This window comes from Osmia bicornis, chromosome 10, assembly GCF_907164935.1.
Source record: "Osmia bicornis bicornis chromosome 10, iOsmBic2.1, whole genome shotgun sequence".
In the NCBI taxonomy this organism is placed as follows: Eukaryota; Metazoa; Arthropoda; class Insecta; order Hymenoptera; family Megachilidae; genus Osmia; species Osmia bicornis.
The window spans coordinates 9,091,794-9,115,410 of record NC_060225.1 but is presented as its reverse complement, the minus strand read 5'-3'; the positions used below and the strand labels follow the sequence as shown (position 1 = coordinate 9,115,410).

General features: G+C 35.3%; 1 protein-coding gene across 14 annotated transcripts in view; it reads right to left on the bottom strand.

The window, feature by feature from the left end:
- Positions 1-245: 245 nt before the first annotated feature.
- LOC114880651 (glutamate-gated chloride channel) overlaps positions 246-23,617 on the bottom strand; it is a 28,589-nt gene continuing 5,217 nt past the window's right edge. Inside the window, exons 4-13 of one of the 14 annotated variants that reach the window (XR_006829848.1) lie at positions 22,747-22,814; positions 8,602-8,671; positions 8,368-8,521; positions 8,214-8,296; positions 8,016-8,150; positions 7,798-7,950; positions 7,406-7,686; positions 6,484-6,519; positions 405-5,499; positions 246-297 (exon numbers count right to left, since the gene is read on the bottom strand). Coding sequence is in view for 9 of the 14 variants with exons in the window: in XM_029196894.2 (XP_029052727.1) it covers positions 5,266-5,499; positions 6,484-6,519; positions 7,406-7,686; positions 7,798-7,950; positions 8,016-8,150; positions 8,214-8,296; positions 8,368-8,521; positions 8,602-8,671; positions 10,505-10,639 (1,281 nt within the window). In the remaining 5 variants the exon portion in view is untranslated. Of the gene's footprint in view, positions 5,500-6,483; positions 6,520-7,405; positions 7,687-7,797; positions 7,951-8,015; positions 8,151-8,213; positions 8,297-8,367; positions 8,522-8,601; positions 8,672-10,504; positions 11,706-15,239; positions 15,308-19,360; positions 19,429-22,746; positions 22,815-23,617 lie in introns of those variants that run through there. The other 13 variants (XR_003790114.2, XR_003790113.2, XR_003790116.2 and 10 more) reach the window with 13 other exon arrangements.

The following is a 23,617-nucleotide window of genomic DNA, read 5'->3' as shown; positions in this document are numbered from 1 at the left end:
AATCTGTAAAAATGAAAGAAACACAGTGAGTATGAAGATATAAGGTTTAATAATTAAAAATAAATAAAGTGGCAGCATAAAATGGTAATAGGAAAACATCAAAACTTACATTTTTGATTCAAGAATCTCTTATTCATCAAATATACATCAAATGGTGCATTATGTATTAGGGAGTCGCTTGAGTAACAACATAAATGAACTATTTGATTTTTACTTTACTTCTTTTAAAAAAATCAACACTCATGATTCTCTGATAGATATATTCCTTTCTTGTTTCAATTTATTACATATCTTAAACTACATAGAGAAACGTTTTGTACTTATAATAATGTTACATAGTAAACACACTAAAACAATAAAAATTAGATCTTTAGGTGTGTACCTTGAAATTTAAAATACCTTACCTCTTTTCGTAATATTGCGATTTTGAAGTTACAGGGCAGATTTTTCTATCTATTTCCAATTTCATTACTTCAGTTCAATTTCTTAATTTCTCTTTTGTCTCCATAATGATTTCGTGACTTTATATCTTTTATTACAGATCCCTCATTGATAGAATAGTTGAAATGAAACGTGAATTCTAAAAATTAAAAGCATTTGAAATAAAATTCACCAATTACAACCTGTAGCAAGGAAATTAAATGTACCTGTAATTATTTTATGTGTATCCAAATGTTTAATATAATTTACAGACTCCTCTAATATCAAGTATGATATACATTTTGAAAAAGAATCTATAAATCATAGATATGTGCTGTAACAGTGCCATGCTTCAAACAATGACATAGTTCTATTAATTCTGATAATCTTATGAAATATTTCCAGTGCAGATTTCTTCCATTGCTTTGAATAATCTCTTTCAATAAAGTTACTACTGCAACAAGTTTAATCATGTTACTATATTGTATCATATATACAATGGATATTCACCAATGTACATTAAAAATTTACTTATACTTGCCAATTAGCACTGGATGCTTCATATATTAAATTTAATATATTTTAACTTTATAATTTCGATCATTTAATGATTCAGTTCAACCAGTTACTAAAATGCCAACCTTTCCTTTCTTCAATTTCATTTTGTTTAACATTTCAATAAATCTGTTATATCTAATTTCATTCCTGCAACAATGCAACAAATTAAAATATATTCAAATAATGATTAAACGCTCGATTAGAGCGACGATAAAAGAAATTCTATAAACTTACTAATCCTCTGCCCCAATCACTGTTTGGTACTTCAAAATCGCGCTTCGTTTCTTTTGATAATATCGTGAAAAATAATATGTACGTTCCGTAAGGTGATCGCTCGCATTACCAAAGTCCCGAATTAAATGAAAAACCGTCATCTTTGATTCATCGATTTCTTTTTTTCTATTCGGTTGAAATTTGAAAAATGACGACGATAAGGTTAGAGTCACTCCAGGTGCCTTTTAACAACAAATAGCCACAGTAATGCAATTCACTGCAATATTACCAAAAAATGTTTTACCATCCTGAAAAAAATCATTCGCAATGCTCCATCGTCATTATTATATCCTGTGAACGTTCCTGCACGTTGAAAACACGCCTGGAATGATTCCATCCGAAAATGGTACCCTTCTGTACCTGTACCAATAATTATATAAAACATGAGAACGTGATTGCCTGGTTTGAATTACGAAGAATGAACGTGATACGCATTGTCGCAGATTATATAATAATTTACCATATTTATACGTGATCCAGGCCCGGTGATATTCGTTCACCCTCCATTATCTTCTAGACAGTGATCAACGATGATTAAGATTAAAATGAACCTGCGGCTTTTTCTATCCTCAACTTCTACGTATAATATCACTGTCTGGATAACTTTCGACGATCAACGATACCCTATCCAATCGGGTTTACAACGATTTTTCATCATTTCCTCTTGATCAATTATTATATCTGCGGTCACGTGTCGCACGGTGTGTTCGATAAAATCGAATTTCGGTTGAAAATTCGGGAATTCATTCAGCGCTTGTTTACCTCATTATTCACGATAAGAATACGTATATACAATTAATCAGCATAATTGGTTTGTCAGTCGTTATTGAGCAGGACGTTATACTGATCCGACATTGTACTATAATTAACGAACAAAATCAACGAGAACGAGCAAACGCAATAACAGCATTAAACGACGTTTAAAATTAGCATAAAGTTTTTCTTTTTTTTCTGCGAATGCGCGATAGTTGCACACAATAACGCTCTTAATTGTTTCTTTCGATTTTAAATATCGTGTAAGTACGTTACGTCTTGTCTCACTGTCCCCTTTCAACTAAGAGCTTACGACCGATGTATCGAACTAACGACGAATCGATATGGCGATTAACAACCAAACGGTAAAACAGAAACGCCAAAGGATTCGTTCGATAACTTAACCTACGATTCTTTATCGAAAGGAAATCTATGTTTTGTGCTTGTACAAATACTCGCGAGAAACAAACTGTTCGCATGCAAGAAACGAAAAACATAATCGAACGATTTGATCCTTAATGGACCTACTAATATAAAATATACGTCGTACACCCGCCCGATGGAAGATTTTCTTTTTTTTTTTCGTTTCAGATACATCGTATGCAGCGGGTCCGCGCAACCGATAACCTAATCGACAACTAAACGAGCACGCACGGAGAAATTAAATCGTTTTCTTTTATTTTTTAAATCTTTTCGTATTTAAACTGGGTTTACATGCTCATAAAATTTTCACAAACTAACTTGCCAATAGAAATTTCACTGACTGAGCACGTGACATGTTCAAACCTCGCGCATGCGCCTTTGACGCTCTAACACGTTGGCGCGAAATCTGCCCGCCAAGTAAATTTTTAAATCTGACTGTAAAAGTTTCAAAACTCTAATTTGGATACACAAATTAGTTTACGTAAATTTCACGAGCGAGTAAGCTCGGCTTTTACTTGCAACACACTTTTTTTTTCTTTTTTCAAGGGTATCGACAACACTTGCAAATACACTTGTTTGGAAATAGTTTCTATGTTCCGTTTCGGTGAATCGTTCTTTCGTTCGATCCACTCGTTCAGTCCATTTTTTAATATTTTTTTTTCTTTTTTCTTTTTTTTTTTGTCTGTTTTCCTTCCACCTATATATTTCACATTGAACAATATCCTCAGTCTCGACTGGTCAATGAGCAATACTTTAGGAGATCCCGATTTAAAACGAGGTCTCGCAATAAAAGGGAGGGTAACGTAAATTCTCGTTTCGTGTTTATCACTACCGCTCGCTCGATATTAATTAATAATCTAAACTGTACGTCTCGTGATAATGCGATTTCTCTTAATATCGACTAATTGTCCCCTCGAGAATGTCACCTCCGTTTCTCTTTATTTATATCACGAGTCAATGTTAATCGTCGCACTGAACGAACGTTTAACACTGACTCGTTCTTTTTTTATTTTTTAACTCTGTTAGACTGAGGATTTTTTTTTTTATACACAGGAATCATTGTTTCATTTAACGATTTACTTGTCAATTATATTAAGTATATTATTTATAAATTTATTCGCACGTAGTTCTGGTTAACAGGCCGTGGCTATACAGGGCCCACTACATTGATTTTTATCCTGTGGCACGCGGTCTTCCGAATATGTTACAGGTGTGTACGCGGGTGTGTGTGTGTGTGTAACGTGTGTTTAATGTATGTGTACGTTCGCGATTAAGACTTAAAACCCTTACACCGTTTTCGAATGTTGTATGTATACATACGTACATATATATATTTATAGATTCGCCGACACTACTTCCTACCGTACCGAGCGTTGTTATTTCGTTGCGCTTTCCTTGGTCTTTTAATATATGGTCATCGAACTTCAGGCACGAATTATCGAAGAGTCCTTCCGTTCAAGTACACTTTGTTCTTTCGTTAATCGTTAACACGTTGATTGCCACTAAGGAAATGACTGTCTATAGCACGACAAATTTTAACATTTTTCTCAATTGAAATTTTTCCTTCCCTACTTTCCGTTACCATTATAATATTAATGTTATTAAAAATCCTTCTTTCAATTATTCGACCGTATTAAGTTCGTGGCATTCAACGTGTTAACCCTTGGACGGGCAACCTGGTACCCACTTCTATACTTCTTTCTGACAATTTTCTTTGTTCTCACGTTTTTAAAATAAAGAATTTATGCAAAAGATGTGAAACATTAAAGCTTCAATCATATTCGATTGCCCGTACAAGGGTTAAACAAGCATAGAAAGCACTAAACGAAGATGTTCCCTGTATCGCTATCTATCCTTCATTCCTTTCCGCACATCTGGCAATTGAATCGGAAAAAAATTCCTAAACAAAATATTTAACCGTAGCTCGTTCGAATGAAATTGCAACAGCCAAAGCTATTTATCCAAATATCTCAGAAAAAATGTATCTTTTAAACTTGTACCCTTTCTCGAGCCACCGATTCAATTACACAGACGCGATGCGCTTACAATATACGTTAGAAAATGATCCAAGATACAGAGAACGATCGATCAGGGATTGATTTCAGTCGCACGGAAATAGACAAACGTTCTACTTGTTCATATCCTTGTTCTCACCGCTTTGGAACAAGTAGGTGGACCAATATCCAAGATTGAATAGGATAAAGGTGGCGGGAAAAGCGATACGCGATACGTAATCGATCCTCGCTGTACCCTTAGCACGACAATTGAACCATTTATTCGGTAGAACGGCTGAACAGCATCTCTCGATACGTGGAAGCGATGGTCGTTGAAAACGGCGAAAGTTTTGCGGTGGTATGGTTTGTTGCGCGGCAACCGCCGGTGGCGAGGGTGTCGCTCTGCGAGAGGTGGTGGGCGAAGGCGATGGCGTGGGTGACGGCGAGGGTGAGGATCTCGCAGGGCGTCTGCAGGTGTGTTGAGAGCTTCTCGGGGAATATCGACCGCTACCCTCGGCGTTGTGCAACGACGAGAACGAGGCCGACCTCGGCTGTGGGTGTCGGCCACGATAACGATGATGGTGATGACGTCGCGTTGGTAACGGTTGATGCTGCGCCGGCGGGGGCGGTGGTGGTTGTTGCTGCGGCGGATGTTGTTGCACACCGGTCTGTTGCGGATTTGCCTGATGTTGATGCTGATGTTGATGTTGATGTTGGTGATAGTGATAATATTGTCGACAATGGTACTGTTGTTGACGTGGACGCGTACGATGTTTCGTGTGAGTATGATGGGAATGGCCGCGAGCCACGTTCCTTGATGATCCGAGCGCTTCCTCGTCGACATTTACTCGTCCTCCTCCTCCTTCCGAAACAGGTACGTGGACCAGTACGCGAGGTTGAATATAGCGAATACGATAGGGAAGAAGATCCGTGAGATGACGTCGATGCGCTTGGACCTCGTCGGGAACTTGGACAGCCACGACCTGCAGCAGTTTTTTTTTCGTGGTTGCATATGTAATTCGCAGTGCTGCATCCTATCCACCGACATGGTATCCTCCGGCTGGCGGACCAGAGGTTTCTGAAAAAATGCCGACGACGTCGGGTCATTAGTCACGGTTCTATCTATCTCTCAATTCTACCTTTCTCTTTTTTTTTTTTCATTTCAGATAACAACGCTTTTAGTCAACGAACGAGACCTACGAACGCTCAGAGATTTTCGACGAGTTTTCGTAAGCCAACGTAAGTAAACGTTTTCAATTTCTACCTAATCGTTTCGATAGTTGGATCGTGAACGACAAATAAAAAGAACATTTAACACGTAAAGCTAAATGCGGTGCAATTTTTTCACAAAAGTGTTCAATATATATATTCTGGCAATTCGAGTCGAACTTACACGTGCATGCTTGAACAGTATATATCTTTGCAAAGTTTACAAAACGTTGAGAAAAAGAGGAAATCGATGCAACAAGTATCTTCTATGGATTTGCCCCTTTATGATTACGTATCAGCTCGTTCGATAAGTAATGTTACGATTATTTTAACAGAGATTTACAACATCATTTACACGTGAAAATGATATTACTTATGGAACGATATGATTTAAAAAAATAAAAATAAAAAAGAAAGTCATGCAACGATGATAGTGGCGATATTAAGGTACGCGCACATCCAGCTTTGATCAACGATAATTTAAAAAGCTGATTCTTATTAGGATGTCAGGTAGTGGTATAAAATACGTAAAAGCCTAACGAATGTTGATTTCTTTTCGGATATTCGACGAGCCACTAATTAAACGAACATTGCAGAACAGTTGAAATATTTGTTCACTTTCGTGAATATAAAATAATCATTTGTGATAATAATTCACGTTACCTACGCGATGTAGCACGGCATTATAAAGATACAATGTATAATGCAACTTTCATTACCAATGGATACATTACATATATAGTACAGGTATCTATTTAGAGTGAATAATTGCTTTACCGAACGCTGAAAGTCGTATTACCGAATTTAAAAGTAAATTAGATATAAAATACTGGACTTTAAATGAATTATTTACCTGTAGAGAATGTTGAAGTGGTCCATCATATCCGGTCTAGCGGTTTACAATAATAAAAATAAAATAATAGAATGAATGTACGTTATGCTTTCTATGTTCAGAATGTTTCAATGATTACACGTTTCAAGCAACTATTTCTTTTTTTGTTTTTAAATAAAAAAAGAATACGTTACGTTTCACGTTTATGTTTAAAAACTATCTGCTAATGGAACAATTAACGTGTCAAATCAGTTGGAAGTGAATTGAATAATTGAACAGATAACTTCATTTCTCTAACACTTCTCGTTGGATACGATACAAGTTATTGTAAACGTGGCTTTTATCACTGACCAAAGATGAATGTTGTCAGGAGATTAATTTCTTTCTTACTCTTTGTCCTTATTACACACCATAGAAAAATCATTTGTAAGAGGTCGTGTAAGGTGGAGGTTCCATTATCTAACATGGGATACAAATAAATACATGATGAAAAGAAAATTGATTTAAATAACGTTATCATAATAGATAATAAAGGAATCAAAAGATAAAGGCAGAGACACAAATAAACGTAATAGTGATGAAGAAATATTTAGAATGTTAGCAAAATATAGGAAAGACAATTAAGGAGGAAGATAAATGTGAACTGGTTAAACTGGTGTCGCTATCAAAATTTAAAAAATCAAAGTATACGTTATTTTTTCCTTTTCCTTACACTGAACATCAAAAGTGTAGATACCTATCTTTCTTTTTCAACATTTAATACCGGAGGTGCAACACACTTGATTAAAGGACAATGACGGACATTAGCGCGATTAAAAAAAGAAAAAGAAGAAAAAAAGTAGAGATACAGATAGGACAATGGGAGAAAAATGTTAACATTAATTAAGCGTTAGGACATAATTAGAGCAAAATACTAATGTTTCGAATATTGTTGGATACTGACCATAGCAAAATTCGACGAATTATCTGGTTCGATTTGATCAGAAGATGGATCGATCGACGATGATTGCTCCGTTTCAGACGGTGGATATTTTTTCTCTATATTATCGCTGTGCATATCGCTCCGCGACGCATAATTTACTAGGGCAAATTCGAGGAGAGCGCCGAACACGAAAGTCAAGCACACGCCTGTCCAAACATCGATAGCCTTTGTATAAGACACTGGCGGCAGTGAGGCATTTATTCCTGACGTCTGCGTAGCCATCGTCAACAGAGTTGTTACACCTGTGTTTTCATTATAAAACAAAATCATTCGTTTCTTATACATTTCTCTGAAACAATACTGCTCGAATTAAGCTTCGAAAATTAAGGATCCCTTATTTGATCCGATATTACCTAACGAGACTCGAGCTGGTACGGCACTCTGATCGAGCCAGAACGATACCCAGGATACAATGACAAGCATGCAGCAAGGGATGTAAATTTGGATAAGGTAGTAACTGAATTCCCTCTTGAACAGCAAGTCTACTTTGAGACAGCTGTACTCTCCTGCAAGAATCAATCTCTCGTTAATCCTTCTATCTAAATGAAGAAAGAAGAAATAGTGTACAGACCAGTATTTGTTTTGCTGTTACAATAGTCTGTAAGAAATTTTTCCAATGTGAACCGAGGTAGGTGTAAGTTCTTAACAACTTGTACTGGGTCTCCCTCTTTCCAAATGAAAACTAAATCGTCAGTGGTCCAACCATCTGAAAGGAAAATATGTTATTCCTTTGCTATAACTTAGAATAATTAATAAATAAAATACTCACAACTTGCCATACGTAGGGAACATGTTTGCCGATCCAGGGGGTATAATTTTAAATTCATAGGACACGATAACGTCAATGATATTCTGTCAATTAAAATATACTTTTAGAATTTGAACTGAACCCTCGGCTTGAATAAAATGAAAAAGAATCTTACCGTATACTGTATAGAACAGAACCATTTGGGAAAATACGAATGTACACATTCGGCATAATAATGTTATGAAAATGACCCTCTTTCTCATTTGAAAAGAACAAATCTGGCATCCAAACGCGACTCGCATCCGTTAAAGTTAAATATTTCAGACGACCTGCAAACATGTACAAAATATATTAAATACTTTTTCTAAGATAGTTCGTAAAGAAAAAGAAAAAATATTAAAATACACACCTGTGGTATCAACAAAACGTAGTCGTTCATCCAGCCATTGTTCCCGGAATGTTAACTGTACAGAGTATTCCTGCAGATAAAAAAAAGAGAAAGCATTAATTTTACTGAATTCGAAGAAATGCAGGGGTTGCAAATAAACCAACCGGACGGAATGATTTTTATTTGGAAATTTCTAAAATGGCAAGTGAACTTAGGGGAATCTTTCCATCCCAAATGTGCATACGAATTTCAAATCAGAGGTAAGAAAATGGAATTGAAAATATAATTGATTATATGAATAATTCATTTTAATAATAAGGCGAATCTCTTTCTTACGTCAGATATGAAATTCCTCTATGCTTTGTTCTAATCGTGAAATGAATCTACGAAAATCATCGACAAGGGAGTTAAAGAAAATGAAATGCGGTCAAATGAAAATAAATTCATTATTTATGCATACTTGATGTCGGTGAGTTTTAATTAATCTTTAGAATTTCGTAACTTTACGTGTATTGTTATACTATTCTCTTTTGTTTTAAATAACAATGTTCCAATTTGTTTACTGACCTGATTAACGTTGTATATAAATACTTTCTGAACAGAGTAATCGATACACTTGCACCATATTTACTTGATAAACTTTTTTTTCCACAAAAATAATTGACTCGGTTTACGAGTTAATTAAATAATTACCCCCGGTCGAGGTAGATTTGGTGAACGAAATATTACGGTTCGAAATGAATAATTAACGAGGTAAAAGACCAACCGAAAGAAAATAGCAAGCTCGACTCAAAGTGGAAGATATCTGAAAGGAAAAACCGTAGGGCCGAATGAGAACGGTAAGCTGCATCAATAAACGTGAACGAGGTCAGTAATTGCGTAACATAGTCACTTTAAAGTCACCAAGCAACTTTTTTCTCTCTCAAATATAATATAGACCTTGGTATCAGCCAATTTTTCATGATAAAGTGAAATTATCCTGATAAATAGAGGCGATAAAAATGAAAAACAGAAGGTTCGCTAGGATGATCTATAATTAATTTTTAAACAATTCTTATCCTAGATTCTTTGAATCTACTAATAAGATATCTCGTTCGATCCTTTAACGCTCTCGAAGCTTCAACGAAAGCCTCGTCTGAGTGATCAATTTCAAACGACGCTTTTCATAGAGAAAAACACGTGATATTCCAATTAGAATCTATCCTCTTGAACGCTGACGAGTCTTTTCTCTTCCACCTTAGACGAGAATAAAGGTTCGCGAAGATCGAGGCGAGGAAAGAAAAAAGAAAGAAAGAAAAGAAAAGAAAAAAAAAAAGATTAGCCTTGGATGTCGTTTTGGAGGTCGTAGGTAGTAAAGAGCACTTCTGCGACGACTAAAGGTCGTGGTGAATAATTTTTCTTCTTTTCTGACCATAGAGCGTTAAAGAATCAAGGCCGTGCGCGGATATCTTGCTGGAATGAAAATGTCTCGTTGCAAAGAATGGTTGAGAACATCGTAAGAAACACGGCAAACGAACAAACGAACAATGATGTTCAAGTATAGTTGTATCACATCGCGGGAAGCAAATATAGAGGAGGCATGCAGATACAAAGCAACATCGAAGCTAACTACTACGAAATCTTTTTCGCTACCATTGGCTTTCTACTAATTAATATACACAGCTATTCACATATTCGTTCAGAAAATAAGAAAATTTAATATCATTGTAATTGAATAATTGAGAGAAAAAAAAAACTTACAATCTTCGAGAAATGGTGTCTACTCACCCTGGGTATAGGATTCCATTTAAAATAAAAATAAAAAAAGAAATTCGAAAGAGCTCCTAGGGCTGAAATTGAATGTTCATTTATTGATTGATAAATTATGACCGAACAAATATGTGAATGATTGCATATATCTAAAGAGATACATGTATGTATGTACATTGCAGTGGACAACGCATGCATCTTGGCTCACAGTTTCATCTTTCCCAGCTGGATTTGTCCACACATCGACGTCGTCCTGTTTCTTTTCTACTTGGAAGGGGCAAGTTAAAGGCAAGTGCTTCCAAACTTTCATTTCTTAATTATTATTATTTTAAATAATTTCTCATATTTGATGAGGAATCCTTAAGATCCTGGCAGCGCGTTACTTTCTCCAAGTTAATTAGAAAATTGCACCTATCCATTTCTTTCGACTCTTGCTTTTCTTCTATTTATTATAAAATTGATCGTTTTAAAAATGCATAATATATTGTTTACACGGCAATCGCCATGCATTATAGGGAATTTACTTAGGGTGTTCCATAAGACTCCTGTTCAACCTTCATTCAAATAATATTGGATCACTTTTCACCCAGCTTAATCGTTCTTCGAGGATTAAATTTGGATTAAAAGCAAAAATTAAAAAAAAAAGATTGATAACCAATAGTCAGATGGTTCATTTTAGAGGATTGTTTTTAATTCAAAGTTTTTAAGGTTTAATAAAGTGGTTATTTGATATCAGAGGAATAGTTCAATTCTCTCTCCTCCTTCAGAGTTCATTGTTCAACAGCGTTCTCTCTTATAAAAAAGTAAACGTACGACGACATAAAGGTTCTCGTTCATAAAACGATGCTTAATTATTCAAGATTCTTGATCGATTTCGTGTCACGAAAGTGGTATCTCGTACGTTCATTCAATTCATTCACTTTCGCTTTCATGAATACATTACACGCAAGTAGTACGAGTCAGCTAATAATCCGACTCGTTGGCTAAACCTCGTATCAATCTAACTTCAACCCTTTGCCTTACGATTTCTTTGTTTTCTTGGATATTGTTACGATTTACCGCTGCACGCGATAGATAATTTTGCGAGTAACGAGGAGACAATTATTAAAATTAGAAAAGAGAAATTAGGATTAGAAAATTCAACTCGTTGAATTTAAGGCAAGGGATTAATTTTCCATATCAAGAAATACTAGGGGTGTGGGGTACCCGAAAATTCGGGTCGGGTCAGTTTATCCAGCACAAAAAGACGAGGTATAACTTCGGATAACATTCTAATTTTCCCTAATTAAACGCAGATAATTTTCGCTATCATAGACTGGAAGATATATCTCGTAGCCGCTTAAGTAAATGAGTGTATACGTGTATATGATTTAAAAAACTGAAATTAATGAAGAAATTAGGGGAAGATGAAACGAAGATTAGAAGCAAAGGAGGATCGTCCCATTGAAACGAACGATACATACCGTGTCGTCCTTTTAAACCATACGAAATGTTCCTGCATGGAAAAAGTGATTGTTTTCTATGTATAATTACAATCAGTCTTACGACGAGCTAAAAAATGAATGATTTCCCTTCCAATTTAAACTCCATCATTCTTCGATTTATGAATAGTCAATGCAGGGATGATCTATCAAAGAGAAACGACTTGCCATTCATTCGATCAAATTAATATCTCCTAATAGCATTCGATTCGTATTCATTAGAGTCTGTTAATTACACAAACACGGCTAATCCTCGATTAACATAGTTAATTAATTTATTGAAAAAAGGAAGATTAAAGTATAATAGAAACTGTGTTACACGAGGATTAGCTGTGTCAAATATTTGGGTCACAGAGGGTTAATTAACCCTTAGCCTTAATTTCATGATAAATGAACGATATATGATAAGCTAGCAGTCATGGTGAATGTTAAAATTTATTTAGAATCTTATTCAAACTCTGAAAGTTTTGAAAATTTTGATAATATGGACACGATTCAGGGATGTACATATATAACATGCAACCTTAAAAGGGAAAATAATATAATGAAATATCTTTCCGTCATTTATCGACAGCGTTCGATGGGAAAAAATAAAAATAAAATCATGCTCCGTGACACATCGTGTTAAAGTAAGGACGCAAGATTGAATCGCGTATCAAAAGAGCACCGTCCACGTCTTGAACACGCGATGAGCTTGATTTTATCGTCATCAGCTTCAGAATGAACCGCGTGTTTGCGATGTTCTTGATGGCGAGCCAGTCATTTCGCTGGCCAACGATCTTATCGAGCTATTTTCCTTTCGAAGTCGAAAGTCATATATTTTCATACACGTCGAGAAAAGTATGTTCTGTACACTCGCGATCGAATCAGGCTTTCCCGGGAAACCCACGCGGAAAAGAAAAAATCAATTAGAATCGATGAGACGACTAACGAATGATTCGTGATCAGATATCCAATTATCAGGTGACCATTGGTTATCAATTCCTTTCTCGTAATTATCGTCGATTGACAAATAGTCTAAATTGAAGAAAAACACGCGAGAAAATGGGAACTAGAGGTGGAATAAGACGATCGTTTGAAACTTTCGTTTCTTCTAACGACAGTGAATGGCTTGTAACTTGCTGAATCTTGAAAAAAAAAACCCCCCGACAGATGCATCCAAGTGTTCCTCAACGATTGCTCTCTGTCCAGCCTCTAGTAATCACAGAGAAAACGAGGAATTAAGAACAATTGGAAAAGAAAAGGAAAACCTAGCGACGAGGGAGCGTTCGACTTTCGACTTCGATGGAAAAGGGGATGGAAAAGTGTGAAAGGAGATATTCGTTTAAACGTTCACGACTTTTCACCGGATATTTCTTTTTCTTTCGAAGCGAGGAGGAAATTTGTAAGGAGAAGTGTTTAGTTCTCGCATGATTAAAAAATAAAATAAAAAGGAAGTTCTTTTAATTGATCGGGGTGAAAGGAATACACTCTGCTGAAGCAAACTCGTTCAATTATGCACGGACAAAGAACATTGCAAAAAAAAACACCGAGAAACACCACACAATCGCACACAGACATTCAATGTTATCAATCTCCAAATCAGAAGTATCATCACGATCGAGTCGAAGGGTTCAACTGATAGAAGAAAGAAATTGGAAGAGAAATGAAGGAGAAAAAGAAGAAAGGGTCGAATGTTTTTTCCTTAATTTCTGGAGAAAGAAAAATAAACGATGTGGTTGCAAAAATGAAGAACTGAAATTGAAACAATATTAACGTACAAAGGGAGCCTAGTACACACTTGGATACAATGTCTGAACAGTTTTGAAACTTTGCGATAGGAATACAATAGATCGTTATACGTTGTCGTATGGCCAGACCTAATTTCTAAATCATAGCCAAGTCTCTCTGTGTAGGGAATTATCAAGTTGTTGCATATCGAATGATGTTTCAAATTTGGTATGCAAAAATATTGATGAGCGTAAGAATTATTCATGGAAAATGAGACAGGATTCAGGGATCTGTTCGAAGATAACCCCAGACGGTTTGCCAAAAATTAAATTGCCTAGGTATTATATTTATCACACTCTCTCGTTTCTCCCTCGTTTCATTTCAGAATTCAACCCAGAAGAATACCTTTCTTCGTTTCATTGAAAATGTGTCATAGATGAAATTGGCGTAACTAGGTAGAGATTAAAGTAGGCCTAGAAGATAGAAGTAAAAAAAAAAATAGGATTTCATTCCAGCCTCCCCCCAGAAATTCATCAGGGTATCCTAGACAAAATTCCCATTGTACCCAAGTGTGTAATTAGCTCGATAGAGGATAGGTAATGAGAGAAAGATAGAGAAAGAGAACATATGTCGATCACGTATAATTAGAGAATGGTATACAACATGACAACGACATCGAGAAAAAAAAAAATCAACGAGGTGCGACTGATAGCACATCCACTGTTTAGCACGCGACTGATGATCATTTGATATGTATGTATCGGGAAGCGTTTACATACCTACATACAGAGTGTTCTTTAATTAGAAAAAAGAATAAAGATTCAGAAGTAACAGAGTAGATCAGGAATGTACAGTACCGAGGACGGTAGCCTTTCCTAGGGAGATTGCCCTAAATGTATAGAAATCTCTAGCCTCCCACATTTTCCCTAGGGAATGCAGCATTACTCGATACTGTACATCAAGGCAATCGTTTGGAGTTATGATACATTGTAATGCAAAGATTGGTGTACTTAAATAAAAAAGAATTTTCAATATTATATTAATAACACGAGGGTTCTCAATGTTAATTGAGAAATTAAATAACATCTTTCCGTTATAAATAGGGATGAATGGCGTATGAGTTTCATTCACAGGTTTAGGCCTTTTTCCGCAATCCTCGCAGGAGTTATTCATTAATTAAGTATTATATAATTAACCACGTAGTAAGTTTAAGGTTTTATATATTTTCTATTTGTACAGTCGTACATATGTATGTGCATACACGGTGTCGTGTTGTCGCCCTAGTTTGCCTACGTTACAGTGTATCATGTTACTCCGAAATTATTACCTAATTGCTCTTGGGATAGATATTGATCATCCTTAATGAACATAGGTCGAAGATTTACCATTGTTCTTATATCTGGGTCACGACTGACCCGTCATCCAATCTAAGACTCATGATTTTGCAGTCTACTTGTCCCCGTGTCAATTTTTTAATTAATTTTAAATTTTGACCTATTCTGCAAATTCTGAACTCCTTTTTTTTTTATTTCTTCTTCGAAACACCCTGTATATATGTATATGTATATACACACACACGCACACGCGTAATACAAATACAAGTACAGACAAGTGCAAGTCTTACGGCATCATATACACGTGACGTTAATAGATATACACAATGTGTGGATAATACAGATTGTATAGGCCTTGTTCATGATTACTTATTATTGCACTCACCATGTAATAATCATCTATTTTGCTGATAGAGCGGAGAAAGATGTTGACGTTCACATTTGTCGGCCCCTCTAACACGTCGACCGGAACAGAACAAAACAAATCGATTAATTAAATCCAGTCACCGTGTGCCGAGATTTACATGGTTTTTTCTTTTTTTTTTTTTTCATAAACAATTCTTTTTTTTATCTTTCTGCTTGCACATATTTCAATTGTCTGATTTAAAGGGAAATTGTGATTCGGGAAAACTTTTGGAAAAATTATCGCCCTATTTTTTTTATTATTTTAATTCCTTCCTTCGTGGTAATAATTTTGATGCGACGATCTCTTTTCCTCGTGAATTTTACGTTACGTTTTCGAGTTTGGATAGACGGATGACGATGGGGTCTTCTATGATTCTACAAGCTTTCAACGACATTCGCTTTAACCCTTTCAAGCGTGTGATTACAATTCAAATTTTTTTAATTGTCCAAGGGAATGTCGTTGTTAAGAAACCCATGACGATGGAATGATGCGGAAGTATCGAAGTGATTTCTAATGTGAACATTCAAACTGAGTTTCTCAGGATACAATCAATCACAAAGTGAACGTCGATTAATAATAATCAGTTTCAATTCGATTACAAATACTACTAGTTTTATGTGTGCCACCCTTATTAAATTCCAACGATTTTTCTCCAATTTTTGCAACCTTAATGGTTCCTTTGTCAACACATTATCTGATGAAAATATTTACTAAACAAGGCAGAGAAAAATCGTGGAAAGTCGTTCGACGACGATTACAAAAGTGGAGAATATTCATTCACAATTCAATATTTCTGCTTTTTTGTTTCGTTAATTAAGGCTTCGATGATGACCCTAAAGTTAAATTATTTTTAATATTAAAATTTTCGTTCCTGGTGCGATTTAAAGAAGTATCGCGATTACGAGGCAGAGTGGCAACCATTGCACGAGTTGTTCGCGAAATCTCGAGATGTTTTACTAAGAAACAACAGATCTTGATCTTAATGGAGCTCTTTTCTCCTCTGCTTCGTCGGGTAATCGATAAAACGGGGAACATTGTGCAATTACTCGAGTCAGAGTGGATATTTTAAAGAGAGGATGATTTAGTAATTTGTGGGAAGAAGAAAATAAAAGATACTCGAAGCTCGATACAAGAGAGATGTTTAATTAAGACAAGCGCGTTGGATAATTAGAATGAATTTTATGAAACACCCTCTTTATATGTAGATTTCACGACAAATCTCCTACCTCTTTTCTTCAAAATAAAAATTCATTTTCAATCGATAGAAAGAAAAATATGTCAACAATGAATGGTTTGTTGTATAATTGAATGAGATGAAAATGATTCACTTCATTTTATTAAGCAGCTTCCAGACGGTGATAGCGAAAGACGAGGAAAACTTTCAACTTTTTCACTTGAAATAGTTAAAATACATATAATAAAAGAAGAATTATTATTTAACGAACCAGTGGAGTTATTAAAGTTTTTATCATTTTTATTCGTGCCAGCAATTGATTCGTTGCGACGAAATTCATTTCCCTTACAATTATTTTTCCTTCGTTTATATTTCACGCCATTTTAACGAACAGTTTCTTTAAACGACTTTAAATTGTACACAGATTTTGTACAACATGCTATTCATGCCCCGCTTCACTTTTAATCCCTTACACCACCATCGTTCTCCATTTTCCACGAGAGAAATCATATTTTTAATTCAGATTCCTTGCTGCTGTGTTACTACAGCAACGAAGAACGTTTTCTTGTTTCCGGAATTACTGTTAACATTAGGAGAAACTTTTTTTCGACTGCCGGTTCGTAATTAATTAATTTTCCCCACGGCAGCGAGCACTATTCGATCCTAAATGAAATTTCTTAAAATTTTACAAAATTTCAAGAACGAGCTAAAGTATGTCGACTGTGATTAATATATACAGATAGAATGATCGAAAAGGAAAAAAGAAAAAAGAAATAGAGAGAAAATGGAATGAAACGGAAGAAAAGAATCGAATGGAAATAAACTAATCGATCTACACAGAGAAAAATTGATAATCACATGCAAGAAATGAAAGAAAGGAATATCACTCACCCAGGTTGAACGTATCTCGCTGTTCGAAGGAACGCGAGAATATTACGCACGTAGAAGACGAAATTCGAGCAAAAACTACAAGTGTATATATCTGTCGACATCACAATCACGATTATTGTAAAATAAAATAAGGGGAACAGGTGTTCGATCTAATCGTGAGCCAGCTGTAAGTCGAAATTAAAAAGCGTTGTAAGCCAGTTAAAAGGTAGTCTTGTATCGTATACACCCTTGCAAACAATAGACGTGTACATGAATTTGTAAAAAAAAAAAATTGATAATTTATTACATATAAGGCCTTAGTAAATCCTGAAGAGAATCCCAATAGGACAACTGCAAAATATTAATTTTGCCAAGAAAATACTTCATCTCTAAAGAATAGAATTTTTCGTTAACCTAACTCCCCCACGAGTTTGATGAAAATAAAGTATGTTACAATAAATCAGAAGGAAATATACTATGATGTAACGCAGCAGCATGGAAGAAATGTATACCGAACAAAGAATCAACTTGAATGCAATATAAGGGATTAAAATATTAAATCAGCGGACGATTACTTTAAATAGAATCATGTGTGCGATAAATAAGAAAGGAGAATTAACGAATAAAACGAATAATGTACAGAACCGAGCATGGTGGGCATCCCTGAAGGAAAGGGTGTCCTTCCTCCTTGCTCGATACTGTACAATCGTATCTTTGTGTGGGTGTATGTAGTTCAGCCAGGAGGCGAACAGCCTAAACGTGGCAAAGAGTACGATTAAATAAAAAAAAAATAAAAAAAATACGACAAATTCCATTAAATATCATCTACGACACAATAGCGTGTGAGCGATAGTATATGGTGTAATTTTATAATTACGATCAGCACGATATTTATAAAATTATTTCTATAAAATGTATGTATGGGTTAATTTGAATTATTCAAAGGAACATCGACCTCTCGTCGTGCTGTTCGCAAATTTCGAAAGTTTCTCTTAGGCATACCAAACATATGCTTAAATAGAACATACGATAGTATAGTGGAATTGAAAAAAAGTTATGATAGTGGGCCTTAAATACGCACGAGAGCCTGTTACAAAAGGGGAAAGAACAACACAAAGAGGTAAAGAGAAAATTTGGTGTGTAACGTGTCCAAGTGTGCATCAATCATCGCGTGTCATAATCGTCACCATTTTTTCTCAATATTTGTACAACGTGGACTTGTGACAGAGACAAAGAACAGCTTTATAAGAGAGACTATAATAGCGAACAGTAACACACGTGTTGTATATTAATCAAATATGTATGTATTATAATACAAAGACACATACATATAGCGTGATGTTTCTTTCCACGTCTAGCTACTAATTTTCTCGATACTAATCGAATACTTTCTCTCTAGATCACTAACGTTTCTATCCTCGGTTCAAGTACTTCGAATTTCAGAGGTTTTCAATCTATCCGATCGTGACAATTCGAATCCTGATTAATAATTACTAAAAAAGGTGAGAAATTTGTCTATCGTATCAACGTGTGTCTTTCAACTTTTTAAATAAAAATTAAGAAAACGAAGAAATCAAGATTCGAAGGGTGGAAATGAAAAATAATAAACCCAATTTTTATGAAGCTTCAAAATTAAAATAAGAAACTGAAGTGACTTGTAAAAAATTTTTCAAATATTAGACGTACTAAATTAATTTCTACACCTATTGCAAGAAAGACACACTGAACTTTAGAGAAAATTTGTCACCTCCAGTTAAAATGTGCAAATATTCGTGTCTCGGATGAGAAATACTAAAAGGTATCTGTGCGAATATCGGAGAAACGATCGAGTTGTAGAACAATCGCTCCGTTTATCTCGATTTCTTTTCATATCTCGGACGTTTTACTATGGCTAAAAAACGAAAACGATTCTCGATCTGTATTCGAATAATACATACAGATTGGTACAATTAAACGAACACTTATACAAAGTGTGGTGGGTAAGTAGGTGTTGTAGGCGTGTTGTTTGTGATTTCGGGGCATTTGGAGTTTTATTTTTTTTTTTTTTTTAACTTACCATAGTAACGTCATCTATTTTTGAGATACTTCGAACAAATATGTTGACGCGGACAACCGCGGGCCCATCTAACATAGCAAACAGAATAAATAAAATTAATCAATCGTTGAGTAATATGAAACGCATCGATTTTTGGGTGTTTATGAGAGAAAAATAAACGGATGCTTCTCGATTAATCGTAACAATGTAACATCTTTCTTTCGATAACGTTTCTAATATTCCTTGCAACGACGTGGATATACATCCTTTTTTTTATTTCATTAGCCGTTCACGCTTTTCTTTATCCTTCGAAATACGTATGTAGGTACGTCTTATCGTTCTCTTCGCTCGATTTGCATAAACGAAGAAAAATGGTGTGATCGATAAAAATAAAAAGATTCACAGAAGACTGGTTTCGTCTGGTGGTGTCAAGTGAAAAATCGTGAATTCAAATAAATAAGAATAGTTATGATACTCTGGTTAACAGAGTCTCGAAAGTAATGGATCATTTATCGAGATAATAATAGATGCCCATAGTTCGACAAGTTAGAAAAGATCTTTATTCAATTACTTTCGCGAACTTTCGCTGCTTTTAAATCGAATCGAAACGACGTGGAATTGATGGGTGAAATGGCGCGTTGAAACTTGTTCGATGGAAGAAAGAATCGACTCCTTTCTAACTTGTTGAGCCGTATATAATCAATGGAAATATATAGCGAGTTTAAGAATGATTTTTTCATTGTAATAATAGTCTAGTTTCTCGTGTATAATCCTTTTCGATTCATCGCATATAACGAGGAAGGTTCCTCTAATTGTTATTTTACGAATCAGACGACCAAACTAATAATCAAAAAGCAAACTAGTGAAACAATGTACACAGATACGAAAAGCATCGAAAGAATACATAGGTACTAAAAAGAAAATGAATAAAAAGAAGAAAAAATAGAAGAAAATAATAGCAACCATATACTCAACAATATACAAAATTCTAACGATCGTTAAAGCTTTGTTTCAAACGTGTTGAAACAACAAAGCGTCACGCAGTGATAAATACCGTGATCGATTTAATTGGATCGAGTAGAGCTGTGGGAAAATTATTCTATTGTCATCTTGAAGAATAATCGAATTTTTCAATAGGACGTGTCCTATTTCGAATTCTAGTAAATTTATGCAAAACACTAATGAATCGTAGAAGATTAATATATCTTTATTAATGGATAATCGATTGATTGTTATAATCGTTGTTTAAACGAGCCAGGCGTATCGTCCTGAGCCATACAGAGTGTCTGCGTAACATTCCGCCCTACATGAACCAGGACAAGACGTCAGACACGTTAATATTGCCTAATAATTATTTGAAAAAAAATGGAAAAAAGATATCCTTCTTAGGTTGTTTCATAGCTTTCAATTGGTTCGATCCAACTGGGATTAAGTTCTGTTTAAAGCACGAACAATTAAACTGTTTCTTTTGAAAACGTGAAAGTGTCCATAGAACGGAGATTCGGAGTGGTTTATACTTTCCCCAGGGGTATAAAAATTGGTAAAGGGAACGGAGACGTGGGTTGCCGTCTGCCCACCAAAGGGTTAATCTACTTAAACGTTTAACGTGAGCTTCAGAAATGACGATAAGTAGCTTAGGTATGTAGTTTGCACGATTGCTGGAATTAACGTGATAAAAATTGTATAGAAGCTTGTTAAATCAGATCAAAGTAAAACGGATAACGATCAGTGGTAAGTTTGGAAAATTTCGAGGGTAAATCTGGAGAGAAAATATCAGAGAAACCGTGTTTCCTAAAAAATAAAAAAACCAGCACACCAGTAGAACGTCACTCAAACCATTATCGCAATCAGCATTTTAATGAAACTCATTTATGCATAGGAAAAATCGTTAAATCATCAAGCATTAGAAGAAACTAACGGGATGAAATCGGACGAAACCTATGAGAATCGACCGCCAATAATCCTCTCCTCTTTTCTTTGTTTCTCTTTCAATTTATACAGCCCCCCCTCATTATCACCTTTCAAACCAGAATTCTTTCTCTTCCTTTTCATTATTATTTTCATCCCCTTCCCAATTTGTTCTCTTCGTCCCTCTGCAACGTCTGTGCTTCCTACGTAGCATATATGTATACATATATGTATATGTATATAAACTGTGTATGTACATAGGTGAAGAACATAGAAGCTATAATGCCACATGCCTGTAATCTATTTGCTAGAATGCTAATTATCGTGTGAGATTAATTGGATAATCTAAATTAAGGGTATAGTCAATGTAATACACAGATGAAAGGAAAGTAAGTAATAAACTGGTGGTCTGATAGTGTGTGTGACAAGGGAGGAGATTAACACAGTAGACGAATCGATGGGAATAAGACAGAATAAGACTGTTTTTGTTCATTATTTTTCAGAATCTACGACAGGGGTCTATGGTGAGAGTATCGCGTGAACAGTGTTTCCAGATCAAAGGTATTTCATTGTTGAATCGTATTTAATGATTCTTACATGAGATAAGAAATTAGTGAGAAGATTGCTTTTTTAAAGTTCTTTTTAATTAATTTCCAGTTAAAAATCCATTGGAAATTCAATCATTGGGATCCTTCTGAGTATTTTTCGACCTTGTGGACTGCTTGTAAAAAGAATAATAGAAACAATCGTCGCGACTTTTCATTTTTGGAAATGAAGTTGGACTAATTAAAAGTTCAAGCAATCTCCTCAATATTTTTTTCTTGAAAGGACCATTGTTCGAAGGAAGAATCAATAAATACGAGCCTCGGGCAGAGACCCCGTACGCATTTGTTCCTCGATGAATTTTCATTGAAAATCAGATTAAAATAGAGATATTTGCATAAAAATACGTGTTTACCTAAACGATCGCGATACAGCCTCTAACGAATTCATTGTTATAATCAGCGTACGATTCTCCTTCGTTGTTTTTCATAGAAATTCCAATTGACTCTGGTATCACTGAGAGAAATAGTGTTGATATAATATTAGGTTGTTGCATATCGAATGGGCAATATCGGAGCATAGAAAATCTGACGCGATTTCGTGACAGAAAAATATTCATGGCACCTTTTTTTGAAAAAATAAACTTGATGCCTTTCGAAATCACCTCAGAATCTCTGCGCACGGAAGATCGATAATTTGATAAGAAACAATCTAATATAATCTAATGAAGGTAACGGAGAAAAGGGACAAGATGCTAGCCTGCTGCCATTTGCTGTTTTGTTGCCGTTCTCGTTTTGGGTGCTCAGGCCATTTTCTTACCGAGGCTCTAAAACCTACTATTGCGCCTACTTTATCTTGCAAGCAACAGAAAAATAAAGGAAACAGTACCGGCCAAGAGAGAAATGGCATTGCACCGCGTTAAAGATTGATTTTGATTGGTTTTAATGTATACTTACCATCTTGATGTCACTAATTGTCGCAATGCTTCGCACAAACAGGTTTACCCGGACAATGGCCGGCCCATCTAAGGGCAAAAACAACAGAGGCCCTTTTTAGTCAGTCAATCTTTGTCGTGTCTTACAATACTCTACTGGAATAGTATTTTTTTCTTTTTTGTTCTTTCGTTTTATAGAATTGTCGTCTCGAGCTATTCGATCGCCTAAAGCTCGACCAACGGCCGTATTTTTATTTCTGGGGGAAAAGGGGGGGTGGAAATTATTCAGGGTACAAATTTGGGACAGAACCGTTTCGTTCCTAATTCGATATTAAAATGGAAAGTGTGAACAATCTTCTCCACTAATGTGAATTATTACGGGTTACGTTTGGACAGACAACACACATGTGAACACACAACGATCCATCTTTGCTTTGCCACAAACTATTATTGACTCTCTGGATGTGCTCTCGGAAGACGATATTTCATTTTGTGTGAAGGTCTAACGAGAAAATAATAATAAAAAAAAAAGTTCTAAAAGCAAACTCGAAAGCTACAGGCAAAAGTGCTGTGATCAAAGGGTTCAAGAGACCAAAAGAGACGTGGCAATCGGGTTTCAACATTGATAAACACACATCTTTTCTTTTAGATAATACATATTGTATATGTATATATAAGTGGACAGAATTTCACCATATTATTGTTCCCCCCTTCTTCTTCAAAAATAATAATAGTATTAATATCACAACCGAGTGTCAAGTGTGTTAAGTTTCAAATCAATAATCGTGTGGAATATTCGTTTGAAAGAACAATGATTATCTTGTTCATTATTTCAAATAATTTGCTCTTCGAGCAAGACGACTGGTTAATTAGCAAGAAAAAAAGAAAAAGAA